We start from the raw sequence: 17,094 nt of genomic DNA, 5'->3' as shown, positions 1-17,094 counted from the left end.
TGAGATGGTTTTAATTTTTTTTTTCCTGTAGGGCCTCAAAGCATGGATGGTGATACTAAACAACTCGCACAACTGGAGTGACTTTCAAGACAATAGCAATCATACTAAGAAAAACATCAACAGAAAGAGAAGCTAAATGTTAATATGGAGCACAAAGCTTTATCTTGTAAAAGTATGAACACCACGCAGATTGACCCAAATTCTTGTCATATCCAGTTCAAAAGTGCTAAAGCAGAATGCTACTAAGGTACAGAATATGTTTCAGAAGAAGAAAATATTCACAGCCAATTATTTTTAAAAAATGCTCAGCTGAATTCTCTCTTCTGTTTGTGTGGACTGGTGCACCCACAGAGGATTGCTGTTTCACAACTTCCTTTCCCTCTGAAATGAATGGATAACATTTTTTATGGAATTCTGCTTTACTGCTTTCTATTCAGCTGAACCAAATGGCAATTGTTTTCTCAGAATTGTATGAACTAAGATTTATAGAGATGGGGTTTCATGTTTTAACTAATGACTCCATGTTAAAAAACACTCCTTGCTGATAAAGAAAAGTCATATATCATGGGGAGAGGGGAAGTCTCCATTACATATTAAGTTTTCAATGTGCCTGGAAGGTGCTTTGTTTCTAGGTGGGACCTTGTCAGACATGCAGTCTCTACCCTGCAGAGGAACAGTCCAGATGAAAAGGCCCCTTGATTTAACTGAATATTTAAACTAGCATTGTTCCCTGGTAACAGTCAGTAAAATTTCAGCCATTTTTAAAACATACAGATTTTTCATCCAGTATACTAGTGTCATAAGTATTCCTTGCAATGCTCAATCAACATAAAAGTATTTTTAAGTTGGCATTTAAGAAGAAAGATAGATACAAATGCAGGATGTTTGAGATGCTTTCATTCGTGCAAGGTGGCATTTATAGTATAGAAAAATGAACAAACCGCTATTATGTACAATGGATTTTGTGGGTTTTTTTTTTTAAAAAAAAAATCTGTGTCAGAACAGCATTAAATGAGCCTTTTATACTTTAAATATTCAAGAGTTTTATATTCAAAATTTCTTCTGCTGCTGTCAAACTAGACTGCCTGAAGGCAAGGTAAGATCAAGTTAGGTTCTCAAAGGTAGAATTAAATTTTATCAGGGCATCCGTCATAATACACAGGTTGCTTAAAATGCAAATAAAAAGTGTAGCGATTCAAAGGCTAAAGGATTTTCAGGTATAATGCAAAGTCCAGGGGACCATTTCTATGGAACAGATTAATTTAATTTACATTCCTATCATTTTAATGAAACCACAGAACAAACAAGCAATAATAAATATGTTTGAAAGTCTCATTTTTCATTTCTATTTGCTTTCTTTTTTACAGTTAAAGAATTAAAAGAAGATGGAGGGAGAGACAGGGAAAGAGAAGAGGAAGAGAAAACATATTAAGAGCTCATTACCTCAGCCATTTTTGAAAGTTCAGTCCAATCATCTTTATTGTAACTGCACATGATGCTTGCAATGACTATCTGAAAAATAAATAAATATTGGTTCATACAATGCTGCATTCCTGAATAATTCTTTGTCATACATTTGCTTTGAAACCCCGATATACCAGAACATTTTCTTTTAAATCTCTTGTTGTTGTAACTACAAAACAGCAAATCTGAGAATTAGAAAGCCAGTGTGGAATAGCAGTTATGAATGCTGCGGTAAAGAAACTTGGGTTCAAATCCTATGCAAATACTAAGGCATTCCCCCCCAGTAAAATGATCTGAAAATCAGAGGATGCTTAATACTCCAATTCTTACATCTTATGCTTTGTTACTTTTACAACACTTGTATTAAATATCAAATTGTCAAATGCAATATTTTAAAAAGCTTTTTTAAAAGTTCAACACCTGTAAGGAGAAGACTGCAATTAGGAAAATTGCCATGAGTCACCCCCCTTTAAACATGTATTATTTTTTACTCAGAGAATACTACATGTAAGGCAAAGTACACAAGCATGGCATGCTATTAGATCTTTTACTATTCACACAAATTCATTTTCAGAAGCTAGACTCCAGAAATACATAGGAATATGGCAGCAAAGAAACAAAGTAAAAATTGCAGGGGGCCGCTATTAAATTAGTTGAGTAAAAAAGTATTACATCTTTACTCTTTGCCATTATGAATGATTGACCTTGTCTTTCCTTGTACTCATTTATCATATAGTTAGATATGGTTTACAAGAAAGAGCTACCATGCTTTTTCAACAGGAATGAGCCTATGGATTCTTCTTCGAGATGCCAGATCCCATCTTCTCCCTAGCAGGGGGATTTGAGGGGTGTTCTGGGAGGGAAGGGGCCATCCCAGACATGATGACATTGTCAGTGGTTCATGTGCAGAGTGCAAAACAGAGAACTGCCATGAGGTAGACGCTAGGAAGAAATTGAGCCTCACACCAGCACCTAGTATAAAAGTAGTGTATTTACAAACTATATACAATACTACTAGTGCGGTGAATATCATACAACTGAGTGACAAAGTGCTACACCAGGAACCAACTCTCAACAGAGAGAAATACTGTCTGGCACTGTAGTCCTTATATATACAGCTCAGCCAATCATGGCAGTCCACACAATTGCTGACTCCAGCAGGTGCTTTCCCCTGGATACAGTCCAGCCAGAACCAGCTCTTCTCCAAGGTTGATCTGACCTGACCTGTCAGATGCTGTCACTGTAGGTCCACCTGTTGCTCCATGCTTCTTTCATGCTGTGGACGGAGGACTCTATACTGACAGACATAATGCAGAGTAATATCATTGCATCAGGGATGCAGTGCCACACAAACACACACAAACCACTTTCCCCCAGCCATTTAAAGGGAACTATCCCTTTAAATGGTTGGGGACAAAGCAAGTGCTGTGTGCAGCTTGCAGAACAGGGGTGCATGGCGCCCACTCTTTTCAAGTAGGGTCATGGATTACTGTAGGGGTGGGATTTCCCCTGCCAGCCAGGTGACTGGCATTTGGAGGAAGCCCTAAACATCAGGGGATTCTGCAGCCCCTACTTGGGGACTTGCATCACTAGTTCTTTTGGAGTTTGTACTTCTTCCTCCCTCATACTCATTTCTACTTTTGTGGCAAATTGTAGTCTATTATGCCTGAAACACAAGCAGTGGCTTGTTCTCTTCCCTACATTCCAAGATTTCAAACTACAGTTTATTTCAAGTTTAAATCCTGGTTTGTAGGGAGGAAAATATACTATAAGTTGAGAATCATCAATTACTTATTATCCCCCCCCCCCAAAAAAAAAGATCTATTTCCTGGGATGCATGAAGGGAGGGGGGTGGGAACTCATGAGTCAATAGACACCCTACATTCCTTTTTGAAACAACAAACTTATTTATTTAAAACATTTCTGTTTGGAGTCCTGCTTCAGAAGACTTGTAGTCAAAAACTACAGTACTCAAAAGCCATTAAAAACAAGCCATTAAATATAAGCAGCATACAAACTATTCATAAAACAAGAAGCAGACCATTAAAAAACTGATGTAAAAACTCCCAAACAAAAGCCTGGATTGAAAAAAAGGGTTCTAGCCTGATGGTCAAAAGAAAGTAAAATAAATGGCAGGCTTGCACCACCACAGAAAATGTCCTGTCTCTAGTTGTCAGCACCCTCTCCTCTGAAGTGGGGCACAGAGAGCAGGGCTTGGGAGGCAGATTTTAACTGGTAGGCGGGACAGTATGGGAGGAGACAGTTCTTCAGGTATCCTGGCCCTGAATCATTTAGGCCCTTAAAGGTGAGAATTAGCACACTGAACTGTGCCGAGAAACAGATGGATAACCAGTGCAGATCTTTCAGCACATGGATGATATGATCCTTGTTACCAACACCTGACAGTAGACTAGCTGCCAAATTTGGACAAATTTTGAGGTTTCCAAACCATCTGCAAATCATGTCTTGTTTTTTATGTATACCACAGAATCCTGTGAGTTTTGCTACATGGACTAATATGACAGTTTATCCAGAAGCATTAATGCATGAATCTCCTGCCACTGTACCTCAAACTTTTCTGAATCAGAGCAGGGCACAATAAGCTAATAATAATAATAATAATAATAATAAATAGAAGAAGAAAAAGCTTAAGTATGAAAGAAGAAAAGCAAACTTCAGGAACAAATATCAATTAGATATAAAAACAATAGCTCGACAATAGAATTCAGCAATACAGACAGCACTTCCAGTTCCAGATTAATCAAAGACAATTCTGCAAATCACTAGAGGAAAATGAAAAAGTAGAAGCAAAACCAGACAATGGAAAAAAAACCCCCAACCTTCTGGGAAGAACTCTGGGAAGACTCAAAGAATACAATAAAAAAAGCCACCAGGATCATAGATGTGGAAAAACAAACTGAAAGGAAAACAAATGGAGGGTCTTACAATTACCCTGGGAAGCCTACAAAAACAACTGAAGAAAGTGAAAAACTGGACAGTGCCTGGAAGAGATGAAGTCCATGGCTATTGACTTTAAAAAATTGACAAGTCTTCATCCATGATTGGTGCAACAGCTTAATTATGTACTCTATTCCAAAGCAGTAAAAGATTGAATAACAACTGGCAGAACATTTCTCATAATGAAGCACAAAGACAAAAGTGCAGCAGTACCAAGCAACTTTCACCCAATTACCTGCCTCACAACAATTTTTAAATTATTAACAGGAATTATAGCCAATTCTTTTCAAGAATATCTACAGCTCAGTTCAATTTTACCACATGAACAAAAAGGAATTTTCCAAAAATCCAAAGACACTAAAGATCAGTTACAGATTGACAAAATGGTCTTACAAAATTGTAAAGGGAAGAAAACCAACCTGAATGTTTTTTGGATTGTTTACAAGAAGGCATTTGATTGATTCCCTCATACATGGATCCTGAAACCACTAGAAATGATAGGCATCAGCAAAACTGTAATAAATTTTATCAAAAATGTCATGGTGATAGTAAATGGAGAAGAAACTGGGATAGTTAATATCAAATGTGGAATTTTACAAGGAGTCTCACTATCACCACTCTCTCTCTTTGTCATTGCTCTAATACTACTCACAATCATTCTCAACAACACAGGCCTAGGATATCAAAGACATGCCCCCAATGGTTATTGTATATGGGTTACTTGAAAATGCATGGAATGTCTTCATCAGAGATTATCTCATAACTAAATACAATTTGAATACTGAGCAAAGATATAGCAGTAGAATTTGGCCTTGACAAGGGTGCAGCATCAGCACTGAACAGATGAAAGATTGTTGAACAAGAAGAAATCAAGATGCCAAACAACATCAAAACACTGGGCTTTGAAGAAAACTACAAATATTTTGGAATTCTGGAAGCTAACAACTTCAAACTTACCCTTGTTAAGAAAAATACAATCAAGGAATATTACCAAAAAATTAAAAAGATATTGCAAACAAAATTAAATGGAGGTAACATGGTGAAGGCAATTAACATGTGAGCAGAACACTTGAAGAAAGAAATGGAAAAACTCATCCTAGCTGCACAAGAGCAGGCAATCAAAATGAATGGTATGAAAACCAAGATTCAGAAGGCCAGTGATAACAGGAAATGTCAACTTGGCAAAAAAAAGGATGAAATAGTCGACCACATGGTCAGTGCAGTAAAATTGCTCAAAGTAACTATAGAGAATGTCACAATAGAGCTGCAGCTATGTTGCGCTGCAATCGTTGCAAGAAGTATGGCTTACCATCAGCCAGAAATTCATGGGAGAACAAACCATACAAGATCATGGAGAAGGATGAAACAAAGGTTCTTTGAGACTTCTGATTACGAACAGATAAATACCTGGAATATAACATCCCTGATATCACAACTGCTTAAAAATGAGTAATAGAGTTTGGATAATTTACACTGCAATCATGAGACAGCAGAATAGAAAAAAAAGAACAGGAGATAATCACAAAATACTAAGACCTAGACATAGAGTTAAAGCATTTCTTGGAGAAGGAGGTTACCATTGTGCCACTTGTCATTAGAGACCTTGGAACAAAACCTAGAAGTCTAACTCCTGGACATTGGACAAATAACACCAGCTCAGCTCCAGAAGACAGTGTTGCTTGGAACAGTAAGAATTCAGTGAAGGTACATCAGCAGTTCTCAAGAACTTGGCTAGATCCGACTGTGACAATTCATCATGGTCTTGGTCATTGTCATCATCACCATCATCATCATAATAAACTTTTTAGTGCTTTTTTTCTTTCCATGTACTGTCATGTTAATTCTTTAATTTTATCCACTTTCAGTGCTGGTGTTTTTAATTATGACGTTTCCTTTATGTCATTTTTGTTTCATCTTTACACTATTTTTATGTTATATATACCACTTTCCTAGCATTTATGTGTAATTAATGGTCAAAAAAGGCATCAGTGTTGACATCATTATTATATAACATTTTATTATTACTGTCAGGAAAAAAAAGGTTTTATTTTAGCAAGTAAAGTAAACCATAGCAGAAACTGGAAATTTCAAGTCAGAACAGTGTGTTCATAAAATTCAGTATTTAGTTTATTTGTTAGAACAAATTGGAATTTCTACCAAGAACATTAATCTACATTCTGAAAGCAATGAAGGTGCTACCTCCCTCCTTTGGGGATAGAAATGGGGTTTTGTGATATCTGGCAGGGGGGGGTCATTAATTTGGTTTCATGTTCAAATTATTTCATGGAAGCATTGCATGTACGGACAACAATGACCAACAGACATTTCTAAAGCATTTGGTTTAAATGATTGAAAGCACCAACAGGGGTAATATATTTAACTGAATAGGTATTGTTAGTTTAATATACAAATAATTTCATTCTTCATATACACTGCAATAACTGACCTTTTTATAGGCACTCAATTATTTAAGCCACTTACATGTTTACACTTGCATCAGACTAGACAGACTAGACAGGCTTACTTAAGAGGTTTGGAGATGACTGCTTCACTATCATTGCAATGAAAGACATCATCACTATGGTTGTCTCTGGAATTGTTGTTAGGTCTTGTTACCTGCTTTCCAAGGTTAGAATAATGAGCTTTCTGGGTCAAAATTCTTCAATTGCCCCCCCCCCCTTTCTTCCTAGCATTACAGATATTTTCCAAGCACTGTTATACAAACGTTAATTATTCCAACTTTTGGCTCCCTTTTTTTTCTTTTAATGATGTTCCACTTACTCATCTTATTGAATAATACATGGCCATTTTTTTATAAAGAAGTTGCAATCTCTTTAAATAACATGCTTTGATCTGATCATATAGTAAGCTTCACTTGTTCAAAATATGGTAGAAACAATGGGGGAGATATTCAGACTATATTATTGACACCTGCTATTTCCCTTTTCAATTCATGGACTAAGAATTAACCTTCCTTGGTTTCACTAACCACTGTAAATGTTTTCTTGATTAAATAAGATCAATCATTGCTACTTGGTGATTTTTATTCAACTTGAAAAATGCACAAGAGGAATAAAATGTCAATTATGTAAATATAGGTTTTCCAATCCCCAGGTTCCAGCGGGGGGATCCCCCATTTTTACAGGCTTCCCCCATCCCCAGCCAGCTGGCCAGCGGGGGAAGCCCCGCCCCGACAGTCACCATGTACCTTTAGAGCACCAGCAAGTTTAAAAACCTGCAAACAGGTCCGTTTTAAAAATGTGTGCCTTTAAAGCTGAGCAGGAAGCAGGAAACAGGAAACGCTTCATGGGAAAGGGTCAGTAACAGTTTTGTCAGAGAACAGCCCTCCCTTTGTTTTGCTTTCATTTTCAGAGCAAGTAAAGTTGTGCAGGAACCAGACCCAGTAAGTGTATGTGAGAGGGAGGGGACAGGAGATTCCCTGGTTTGGAGGCCCTCCCCCACTTTAGAAAGCAGGAGGGGGAGAGAAATGTCTACTGGGCATTCTGTTATTCCTTATGGAGAACAATTCCCATAGAGAATAATGGGGAATTGATCCGCGGGTATCAGGGGCTCGGGGGGGGGCTGTTTTTTGAGGTAGAGGCACCACATTTTTAGTATAGCATCTAGTGCCTCTCCCCAAAATACCCAAGTTTCAAAATGATTGGACCAGGGGGTCCAATTTTATGAGCCCCCAAAGAAGGTGCCCCTATCCTTTATTATTTCCTATGGAAGGAAGGCATTTAAAAAGGTGTGCTGTTCCTTTAAATGTGATGGCCAGAACTCCCTTGGAGTTCAATTACACTTGTCACACCCTTGTTCCTGGCTCCACCCCCAAAGTCCCCAGATGTTTCTTAAATTGGACTTGGCAACCCTATGTAAACAATATCCTTTTACAATGTACCATTTCTCTATGTTAAAGGCCTTATATAGCTGAAGAACAGATGTGAGATTATTTAAGTATTTAGACATTCTACAAGTAAACTTTTAACTTCCAGTATCAAAGGTATCATACTTCATTTTATTTAAATATCACACAGCTTGCATTGTGCCAACATCAGAAAATTTAGAACAAGAACCGAGACAAAAATAACAACAATAAGCCCCATGCTATTATATTGTAAACTTCTATAAACATAGTAGCAACTATTTTAGAGATACATTTGGATATCATAACATGACATAAAGCTTGAAATCTGGACAATTCATCTGCAAATTGAGCTATATTGTGTACCACAGGAAATTGGAAGGGGAAACAAAGCAAATAATGAGGAGATGAGAAGAGCATCATCAAGAGGTATTAATGAAATCTTAAAATGTTCTTGAGATTGTAATAAGGAAGAGGTGATACAGTGCCTCAAAGACCCTTAATTAAGAAAAAAATGCTTGTGAAATATTGATTCATTTCAGCAGTCACTTTTAAAACTACACACATATACACATGAAAAGAACATCTTTTAGTGGAAAAATAAGCATACTCTTTCTGCTTCATATATTCAGATGATGTTAATCATGGCAACAATGGCACTATCCCCATCTATTTTCTATTTTATATTAATAGACACTGGAGCCTATTAATCTCTTTTGTAAAAGTTTCTCATGTAAAATAATGATTCATTCATTTGTTCTTTCCCAAAATTCTCTTTCTTTTGTGAATTAATATGCAAGAAAATGGTACAGGCCACAAGACTTTCTTATACCTCCCCATTTTGATAAATATATTTCCTCTTTACTATCCATTATTTTAAAGTTTTTTCTGGCCTGATTCGCTGTCCCTTTTAGTCCTTTTTTATGATCTTGATTTCCTACTATACCACCCTACAGAAATGCAGAATACTTTGATTAGGACTCAGGGTTTCCTGGGAACTAAGTAATAAACTCTTCAGATTTCAGGCTGAAAGAAGATAAATTTCCTTTATGGAGACAAATAGGCATGATTGAGATGTCCATTTGCCCACCTGCCATGAAGAGGTAAGACAAATGGCTATTTAGGCCTTCTGAGTTGGGCTATACAGGTTTTAGGACCTGTGCCTTAATTTGATTGGAGTAATACAAGTAGCAATTCAAACCTGAGTTTTGATATTTCAAAGTGAGATCCTTCTACTGGGACAGAAAGGGTTTGAAGGGTCTAGATGTTCTGTCAGAGGCAAACAAGCCAAGGACTGGGGAAACAGGGAGGGGGGATTGAATGAAGTCTGTTACAATCAGCCTCTATTTTTCAAGGTCTCAGTAGGTCTATGTCCAGAGAAGGAGATGCCAAGGTAACACCAGTGACTGTACCACTTAGTCTCTTGTTTTTATTTTTTTCCTTAGTTCCATAACACCGTGAAATATTTTGATATAATTTTAAAATGCCCTTGTGCTCCAGGGAATTGAATTGTAAATAAAGATCTTTTCATTTTTGAATTTATCTGTCTATGGTAAAAGATCTCACTCAGGGCACCTGAATTCTAATTCCACACATAGATTTGACTGTGCTACAGACCAGAAGAAAGGGGAGGTGAAGAAATTCACACCAAACACCTGTACATAGTCCCTATATGCACCAAGCCATGGACAGAGAAAAAGGCCGGAGACAGAGTAGAGGCAGCTATGAAAGATAGGCAAGAGAGGGTGAGACAAGTGGGTCAAGTCCTCTCTCTCTCCTTGCCTCTCTCACACAGATATTCCCCGCAGCTTCTCAAGTAAAAAAAGTGGGGGAGAAGAAGGGGGAGATTTCTGACACCTTCAGCCCCCTCCCCCAATATTCACAAGTGAACATAAGGTTTCACTGCATGCACTAAATTCAACATACATGGCCAGAATTCATTATGTCAAACCACATGGTTTGAGCCTACATGTACTGGAATGGATGTGCACACCCAGTGCAAATGTTAAGCCAATTTTTTGGATTTTTTTTGTCTGTCAATTAGAGCTATGAATGTGGGTTGAAAATGATAAAAATCTTATCAAACAGACTTCACTCATAAATTTTAATACAATCAATACAGTCACAACTAATCAAAAACTGTATTTGTATTTTCAATATTGCAACACAAAGTGTATTTTCATGATAATGTTATGTATATTGTACATGGAAGTTGACATTTCTCAATAAAATCTGTTAAAATTTAAAAAACAAAACAAAAAAAAGCAGAAAGTAGGAAACAATAAGTTTAGATCATTAATCCTCTATAAACACAAAACCTCCACAGGACTATAAATGAGCATTAGGATACATAGTGCACTTAAACCCTGAATGCAGACATTTGAGTATCCGAAGACTTAAAACAAATTGAACTCAAATGAAGCATGAGCTTATCCAAATCCATTTCAGCATGCTGTCATGCCAACAGCTGTCAGTGAACCTCTCTTCACAATAGTCTCTCCCTAGCCTACTTTGCTCTTGCTCTGTATTTGACATTTATCCTGTCACAACACTTGCATGGGGTCTCTACACTTGTATATCCCATCTTTTTGGTGCTGCAAGTGCCCTCCCCACCCCCCACAGTTATCAGGAGTAAGTGCACTCATCCTGGGACCTTTGCATCTACAAAATCTGAACATGATAGTAAATACAGGCAAAGGTTATTTCATTAAAATAATAGAGCAATATTAAGTATACATACCTGGGATTATGGCCCACTGAGTAAACCTGTTTAGGATTGCACTGTAAATTGCCAAAATATTTGAAAGTGCAATTCAATGTGTCCTTTCACTGGTGCCTTCGTTAGAATAACATTAGCAAATGTGGTCATTGAATTAGCTCATGTCAATTGATCTATTTTTATTTGGGGGATTTCCAGCAAGCAATTGTCATAACATATAGTGTGCAGGAAAAGGCTTTAGAAGATAGGCTATTAATGATGAAATCCACAATGGCTATAGCTTTAAATATATCACTGAAAGTGAGTGACAGTTTTCCCATGATGTGCATAAGCACTTAGTGATCCTCCTCCTTCAGCACTTGACAGTACACATCACAGCATTTTAATGGAACATTTGATAAATTAAACTGGCCTGGTAATAGGGATTTCTTTGGCCAGACAGTACTCTGAATAATATATATGCCTGGTCTTTGAATGACAAGCCCTTTCACCATTGGCTCATTTAAAAAAACACACACAAAAACTTAGTGCCACTAAATAATGATCAGTTACACAAATTGAAAACCATGCCAGGAAGCAAAACATGACAGAAAAAGTTCAGATGATGGTAATTAGCTACCACTTGGATTATGGAAAACCCATTGATATTTATAGGGATTTAAATGTTCATAGATTTTTGTACAGTTATGCTCTTAGGCCTTGTAAGAAGAAATACTTTGAGTAGTACTATAGGCTGCCACTAGTAATAACCAAACTCACCCAGCTATATTTGCAATTGGCAAAGAGAGGTAATCCACTCCCTGCACAGAAACAGTCTGGTTTTTCTAAAACCCAATTCTGTCCGTCTGTCTCTCCCCTTTCTCCAAGAAGCTCATGATGGCATATGGAGATATTTCCTTGTCCATTTTATTCTCCTAACATCCATGTGATATTGAAAGAGAGTGGGTGGCCCAGTGTAACCTATTGAAGTTTAGAACTAAGCAAGTATTTGAAACCTGACTTCCTCAATTCTAGTGCAATACTCTATCAGTTTTTAATTTCAGGCCCCACTGTTAGGAGGTCCAGATTCTTCTGTTCTGTTGACCCTTAAATTACAGTCTCAGTATCAGGGCTTTTTTTGAAGCAGGAAATCCTCTTTATATTAGGCCACACACCACTGATTGCAGCTCCTTACCAGGGACAGGCTCAGCAGCCTTGTCTCCGGGGGCCAAGAAGGAGCGGACAAGGCATTCTGGGAGCTGGGGGCGGAACCTACATGCCCTGGCTCTGCTCCTGCTCCCCAATCCGTTGCATCATGCTTAGGGAAGACAGAGCCTTCTGCAGAGTTCTCTCCTGGTGCGAGGCTTGTTTTTTCGTGGCCGCTGTTTGAGCCACAGTGGTCTTCGGTGGCTGGGAAGCCGCGTCCAGGGACTTGCGGGCTGCCGTGCTTCTGCACGGCCAGCGATTGGCACCCACTCATCACCGCGGTGTTCGTCAGAGGCAGCAGGCAAGGCCACGCGACGAGATTTCCGGCCGCAGCGCTTTCATGTGGCCAGTGATTGCCGCCCGCCCACCCTCGTGGCTGTCTTCTGTGGCAGCTGGGGCTGCATCCAGAGGCATCAAGAGACTGCAGGAGGGCTGACTGAGGCATCTTTGATGCAGGGATTGCTTGCTGGCCGTGGCATTTTCGCGTGGCCAGTGTCCGACGCCCACCCACCTTTATTGCTTTCCCTCACGGTGCTGCATTCAGTGCCTTCTTGCAGCATGGTGCTTAAGTCGCAGTCTCCCCTAAATCCGGCACCTGAGCCCCCCCCCAGCCTCAGGACTCTGGTTTGTACTGAGGCTCTTGCCCCCCCATTTTCCCCTGGGGACCCTTTTTAGCTTCGCATGACAGCATAGCCTCCCAGCCATCTTAGTCTGTGGGGTGGGCTGTAGCTAGCCTTGGGACCCCATTGGGGTGGCAGGTTGGCAGCCATCGTGGTGCTGTTAGGTCGGCCATTTTGTAGTCCACTGTGGGTGTTTTTCTTCCGTTGTTGCGGGGGGAGGTGGGTAGCTATTTTGTGGCTTTTGTTGGGCGGCCATTTTAGGTGAGGATAGTCACTGAGTAGGCAGCAGTTTTAATAGGGATCGGTGCAAGCAAGCCATGCCTAAAGGACAGGAGACGTTGAAGGGCAAAGGCCCTGCTCCAAAACCCCAGCAGCCTGCGCCTAAGTGCTCTGGACCTAAGCCTTCATCGTCTTGATGATGAAGATGCTTTTGAGCAATGTTTTAGCTAGGCTAGCTGCTCTGGAGGGTTCGAGTAGTAAGCCTCCTGTTTCATCTGTGGTGGGAAAAGTGGTTTCTGCTTCCAAGGCAGACAAGCGTGCTGCTAAAAAGAGTTTCCAGGAAGAGATCCTTAATCGTTTGTCTTCCCTTGAAAGCAGGTCTTCCCCTGATGAGACGGTTGGAGTGGCACCTCTTCTGGTGGAGGTTCCTGACATGGATGCTTCATAAGGCTTGCAGCTGGGTAAGGGTGAGTTTGCCCAGCACACCAACACGGCTTGGCCCTGGGGGCCATCAGCTGCATTCAGGCCAGTTTGCAGCTGCATTCAGGCTAGTCTGCAGCTTTTAGTAACCCTCAGCCTTGGATTTGGGGTGTTAACCTGGCTACCCCTTTGGGTCCTCAGGGAGGCCTGCCTGGCCCGTTCCCTGGGGTGTCCTCTGCACCCTATGGGGGCTGGGGGTTTTCTTATCCCTGGGGCCCGGCGTACTCTACGGTACCAGCTAAGGCCTTACCTTTTGGTGATCTGGCTTTGCCCCTCGGGGATCATTTGTTGCCTGCCACCAAGGATAAATACTAAAAGGGGAATTTGTGGACCTATTTTTTCTGCTCTACAGGGATCTGGAGAAAAAAGAAAAGGAGGACCTGGACAATAGGGGAAAGGAGAAAATTAAGCGATGGAAGGTTGATGGGACCTGGGCAAATTGGGTGCCTGGGTTCATTATTTACGCTGGGATTATTTCCAGGTCACAACCATGGAGGGCCACTTCCCTCTTCCAGTATTTTGATATCATATACAAAAGCTACACCAGCTTTAGTGGTCCTGCCTGGCTCCAGTATGACAAGGAGTTTCGGATTAGGGCTGCTTTTTTTTTTGAGTGGGTTTTTTTTAATGTTTCAAACCATTTTAAGATATTTCAGATGATCACATATATGAAAGTAATAAGGTTGAATGATTCATACAAAGGCTTACAAAATGTACATAAAGTAACAGCTAGCTTCAAGAGTGAGTTGAATTGTAATTGCTAACACAAGATATAGAGCTCTGAATATTAAGAATTCTTGTAAGCATTACAGTAAAATTTAAAGGAGACCTTTAAGGAGTGAGTCAATAGCAATCATTTTAGAAATATATATAGAACAGAGCTTTACTCTGCTCTGGTAAGATCTCACCTGGAGTATTGTGTTCAGTTTTGGGCACCACAATTTAAAAAGGATATAGAAAAGCTGGAACAGGTCCAGAGGAGGGCGACGAAGATGGTGAGGGGTCTGGAGACCAAGTTCTATGAGGAAAGGTTGAAGGAGCTGGGGATGTTTAGACTGGAGAGGAGGCAGCTGAGAGGTGATATGATCACCATCTTCAAGAACTTGAAAGGCTGTCATATAGAGGATGGTGTGGAATTGTTTTCTGTGGCCCCGGAAGGTAGGACCATAACCAATGGGTTGAAATTAAATCAAAAGAGTTTCCGGCTCAACATTAGGAAGAACTTCCTGACCGTTAGATCAATTCCTCAGTGGAACAGGCTTCCTCGGGAGGTGGTGGGCTCTCCTTCCTTGAAGGTTTTTAAACAGAGGCTAGATGGCCAACTGACAGCAATGAAGATCCTGTGAATTTAGGTGGAAGTGTTTGTGAGTTTCCTGCATTGTGCAGGGGGTTGCACTAGATGATGCTGGAGGTCTTTTCCAACTCTGATTCCAAAAGAAGAACTTGGGAAGAAAGCAAACCATGAACATTTAGTAGAATCTAAGACACCAGAAAAATACATAGAGATAACCACATATACTAGACAATATGAACCACTCCTGTGTCAAGAAAAGGTAAAAGAGAGAATACCAGAAAACATAGACATTTGGAAAGAGGAGAATAAAGTAAAGCATAGACATTTGGAAAGAGGAGTTGGGAGCGATTTCTTGAGAGGTGATTAATCAACAAAAGGAAACTACTTAGCAGAGAAATTAGAGGAGTTGGAGTGTTGTAAAGTAGATTGTATTTTCTCCATAATAAAATGCTCCCATACTTTAGAGAGCCAAGTTATAACAGTAGGAGATGTAGATGCCTTCCAAAAAGAAGCGATCAATGCTTTAGCTGCCACCAACTAGCTAACAATTAGATCCTGTCAAATTCTAGGAACAGAGAGAGAGTTCCAGAAATTTAAAAAGATAAGAGCAGGATTAAAAGGAATCTGATAAGCTGTGATGCGATAACTCGTGGACAAAATGTTAGTCCAAAATTTTTTTATCATTGGGCATTCCCACCAACAGTGGGCAAATGTACCTGCTTGGCCGCACTTCTTCCAGCAGAGAGGGGAGGAAGATTTCGAGAAGGAAGCTACCCAGGCAGGAGTGAGATACCAATGATTCAGTATTTTAAAAGATTGTAACCTGGTATTGCTCACCGGTGAGTAGCATAGGGGAGAAAAATATATGTCAGCCCACTGTTCTGGAGATAGGGAGAGATTGCAGTCTTGATGCCACAGCATCTGGTGTCCCAAAGGCTTAGAACTATCCAGGCAGAGTAGAATATCGTAAATTGTAGAGATAAGACCTTTGGTGTTGTAAGATGAGCATTGAAGTAAGCTTTCAAAGTTAGTAAGTGGAGAGCGATGTATGTTACTAAGATCTAAAGTGCTGAAGGCATGGTTCAGCTGTAAGTAGAAAAACCAGGGAACAGGTTGACCAGTTTTCTTTTCCAATATGGACTTCGAAAAGAGACCTGATGCACAGGAGACGTCTTTGATTTGGGAAATATGTACTGGTTTCCGTGCAAGAATAGGGGAGGAGTAGCCAGGAGGAAACCAAGTCTGGTTGGAGACGGAAGCGAATCTGGAAAATTCTAGAATCAAATGTTTATGGTGGGAGTCCCATACTTTGAAAATTCTGGCTAATATAGGATTTCTTTTGATTCCGTCAGGCCTATGTTTTGAGTCCACCCAAACTAAGTCATGAGGGGAGAGTGGTAATAGAATAGATCTAATTGGTTTGGACCAATCAGCAGTGTCACCGCAACGAGCCAATTTGACCACATTGGTTAATAACGCAGTTCTATAATACAATGCTAAGTCAGGAACATTAAGGCCTCCATTGGAGCTGAAATGCCATATGATATGAAAACCTACTCTTGGTTTTTTTTGCTCCACAAAAAGGAAGTAAAAGCTGCTTGCCATTTATGTAGAAGTGTCAAAGGTATGAATATTGGGATGGTGAGAAATAAGTATAGAAGTTTTGGGATTTCAGAAGATGTAGCCTGTCAGCAAAAGAAACAGCTAATTTATCCCATTTGATCAAGTCTGAACAGATTTCTTGAAATTTCATTTTGAAGTTAAGGTGAAGTAGTTGTGAGAGGTCACTGGGCAGTTGGATGCCCAAGTATGGAATAGAAGTCTGAGACCATTGGAATGAGCGGTGCTGTCGGAGGAAAACCTCGGAGGAAGCAGGCAAGTTCAGAGGAAGGATATTCGATTTGGACTGATTTGATTTGCAGACCCAACACTAGGCAGAAGGAAGACAATAAATCTTGAAGAGGAGGTAAAGATGATTCAGGATTGGATATATACAGCAACATATCATCCGTGAACATGCTGAGTTTCAGGTTGTGGGTATCACAATTGACTCCTTGTATGCTGTCGTTGTTTATCAGTGTTGCCAGAGGTTCAATTGCTAACGCAAATAGAGCCGGAGACAGGGAGCAGCCTTGCCTCGTTCCCTGTTGCAAGTTGAAAGTGCCCGATGACTGACCATTTATGACAATTTGGGCTGATGGATTTGAGTAAATTGTCCTGATGGCATTAAGAAAAGGTTCTCCAAATGACATATGCACTAGTAGGGATAGCAAATATGATGGTTCTAGGG

General features: G+C 39.9%; 1 protein-coding gene across 5 annotated transcripts in view; it reads right to left on the bottom strand.

Annotated features, from left to right (window-relative positions):
• Positions 1 to 17,094, bottom strand: part of DPYD (dihydropyrimidine dehydrogenase) — an 833,908-nt gene that overhangs the window by 232,834 nt on the left and 583,980 nt on the right. For 4 of the 5 annotated variants that reach the window (XM_060232210.1, XM_060232211.1, XM_060232213.1 and 1 more), the window contains one exon: positions 1,444 to 1,512. In XM_060232210.1, coding sequence (XP_060088193.1) covers positions 1,444 to 1,512 — 69 coding nt within the window. Of the gene's footprint in view, positions 1 to 322; positions 382 to 1,443; positions 1,513 to 17,094 lie in introns of those variants that run through there. The other variant, XM_060232215.1, reaches the window with a different exon arrangement.

Source organism: Heteronotia binoei, chromosome 2 (genome assembly GCF_032191835.1).
Source record: "Heteronotia binoei isolate CCM8104 ecotype False Entrance Well chromosome 2, APGP_CSIRO_Hbin_v1, whole genome shotgun sequence".
Classification (NCBI taxonomy): Eukaryota; Metazoa; Chordata; class Lepidosauria; order Squamata; family Gekkonidae; genus Heteronotia; species Heteronotia binoei.
Note: the sequence above shows the minus strand (reverse complement) of the source record. Positions and strands in the feature narration are given on the sequence as shown.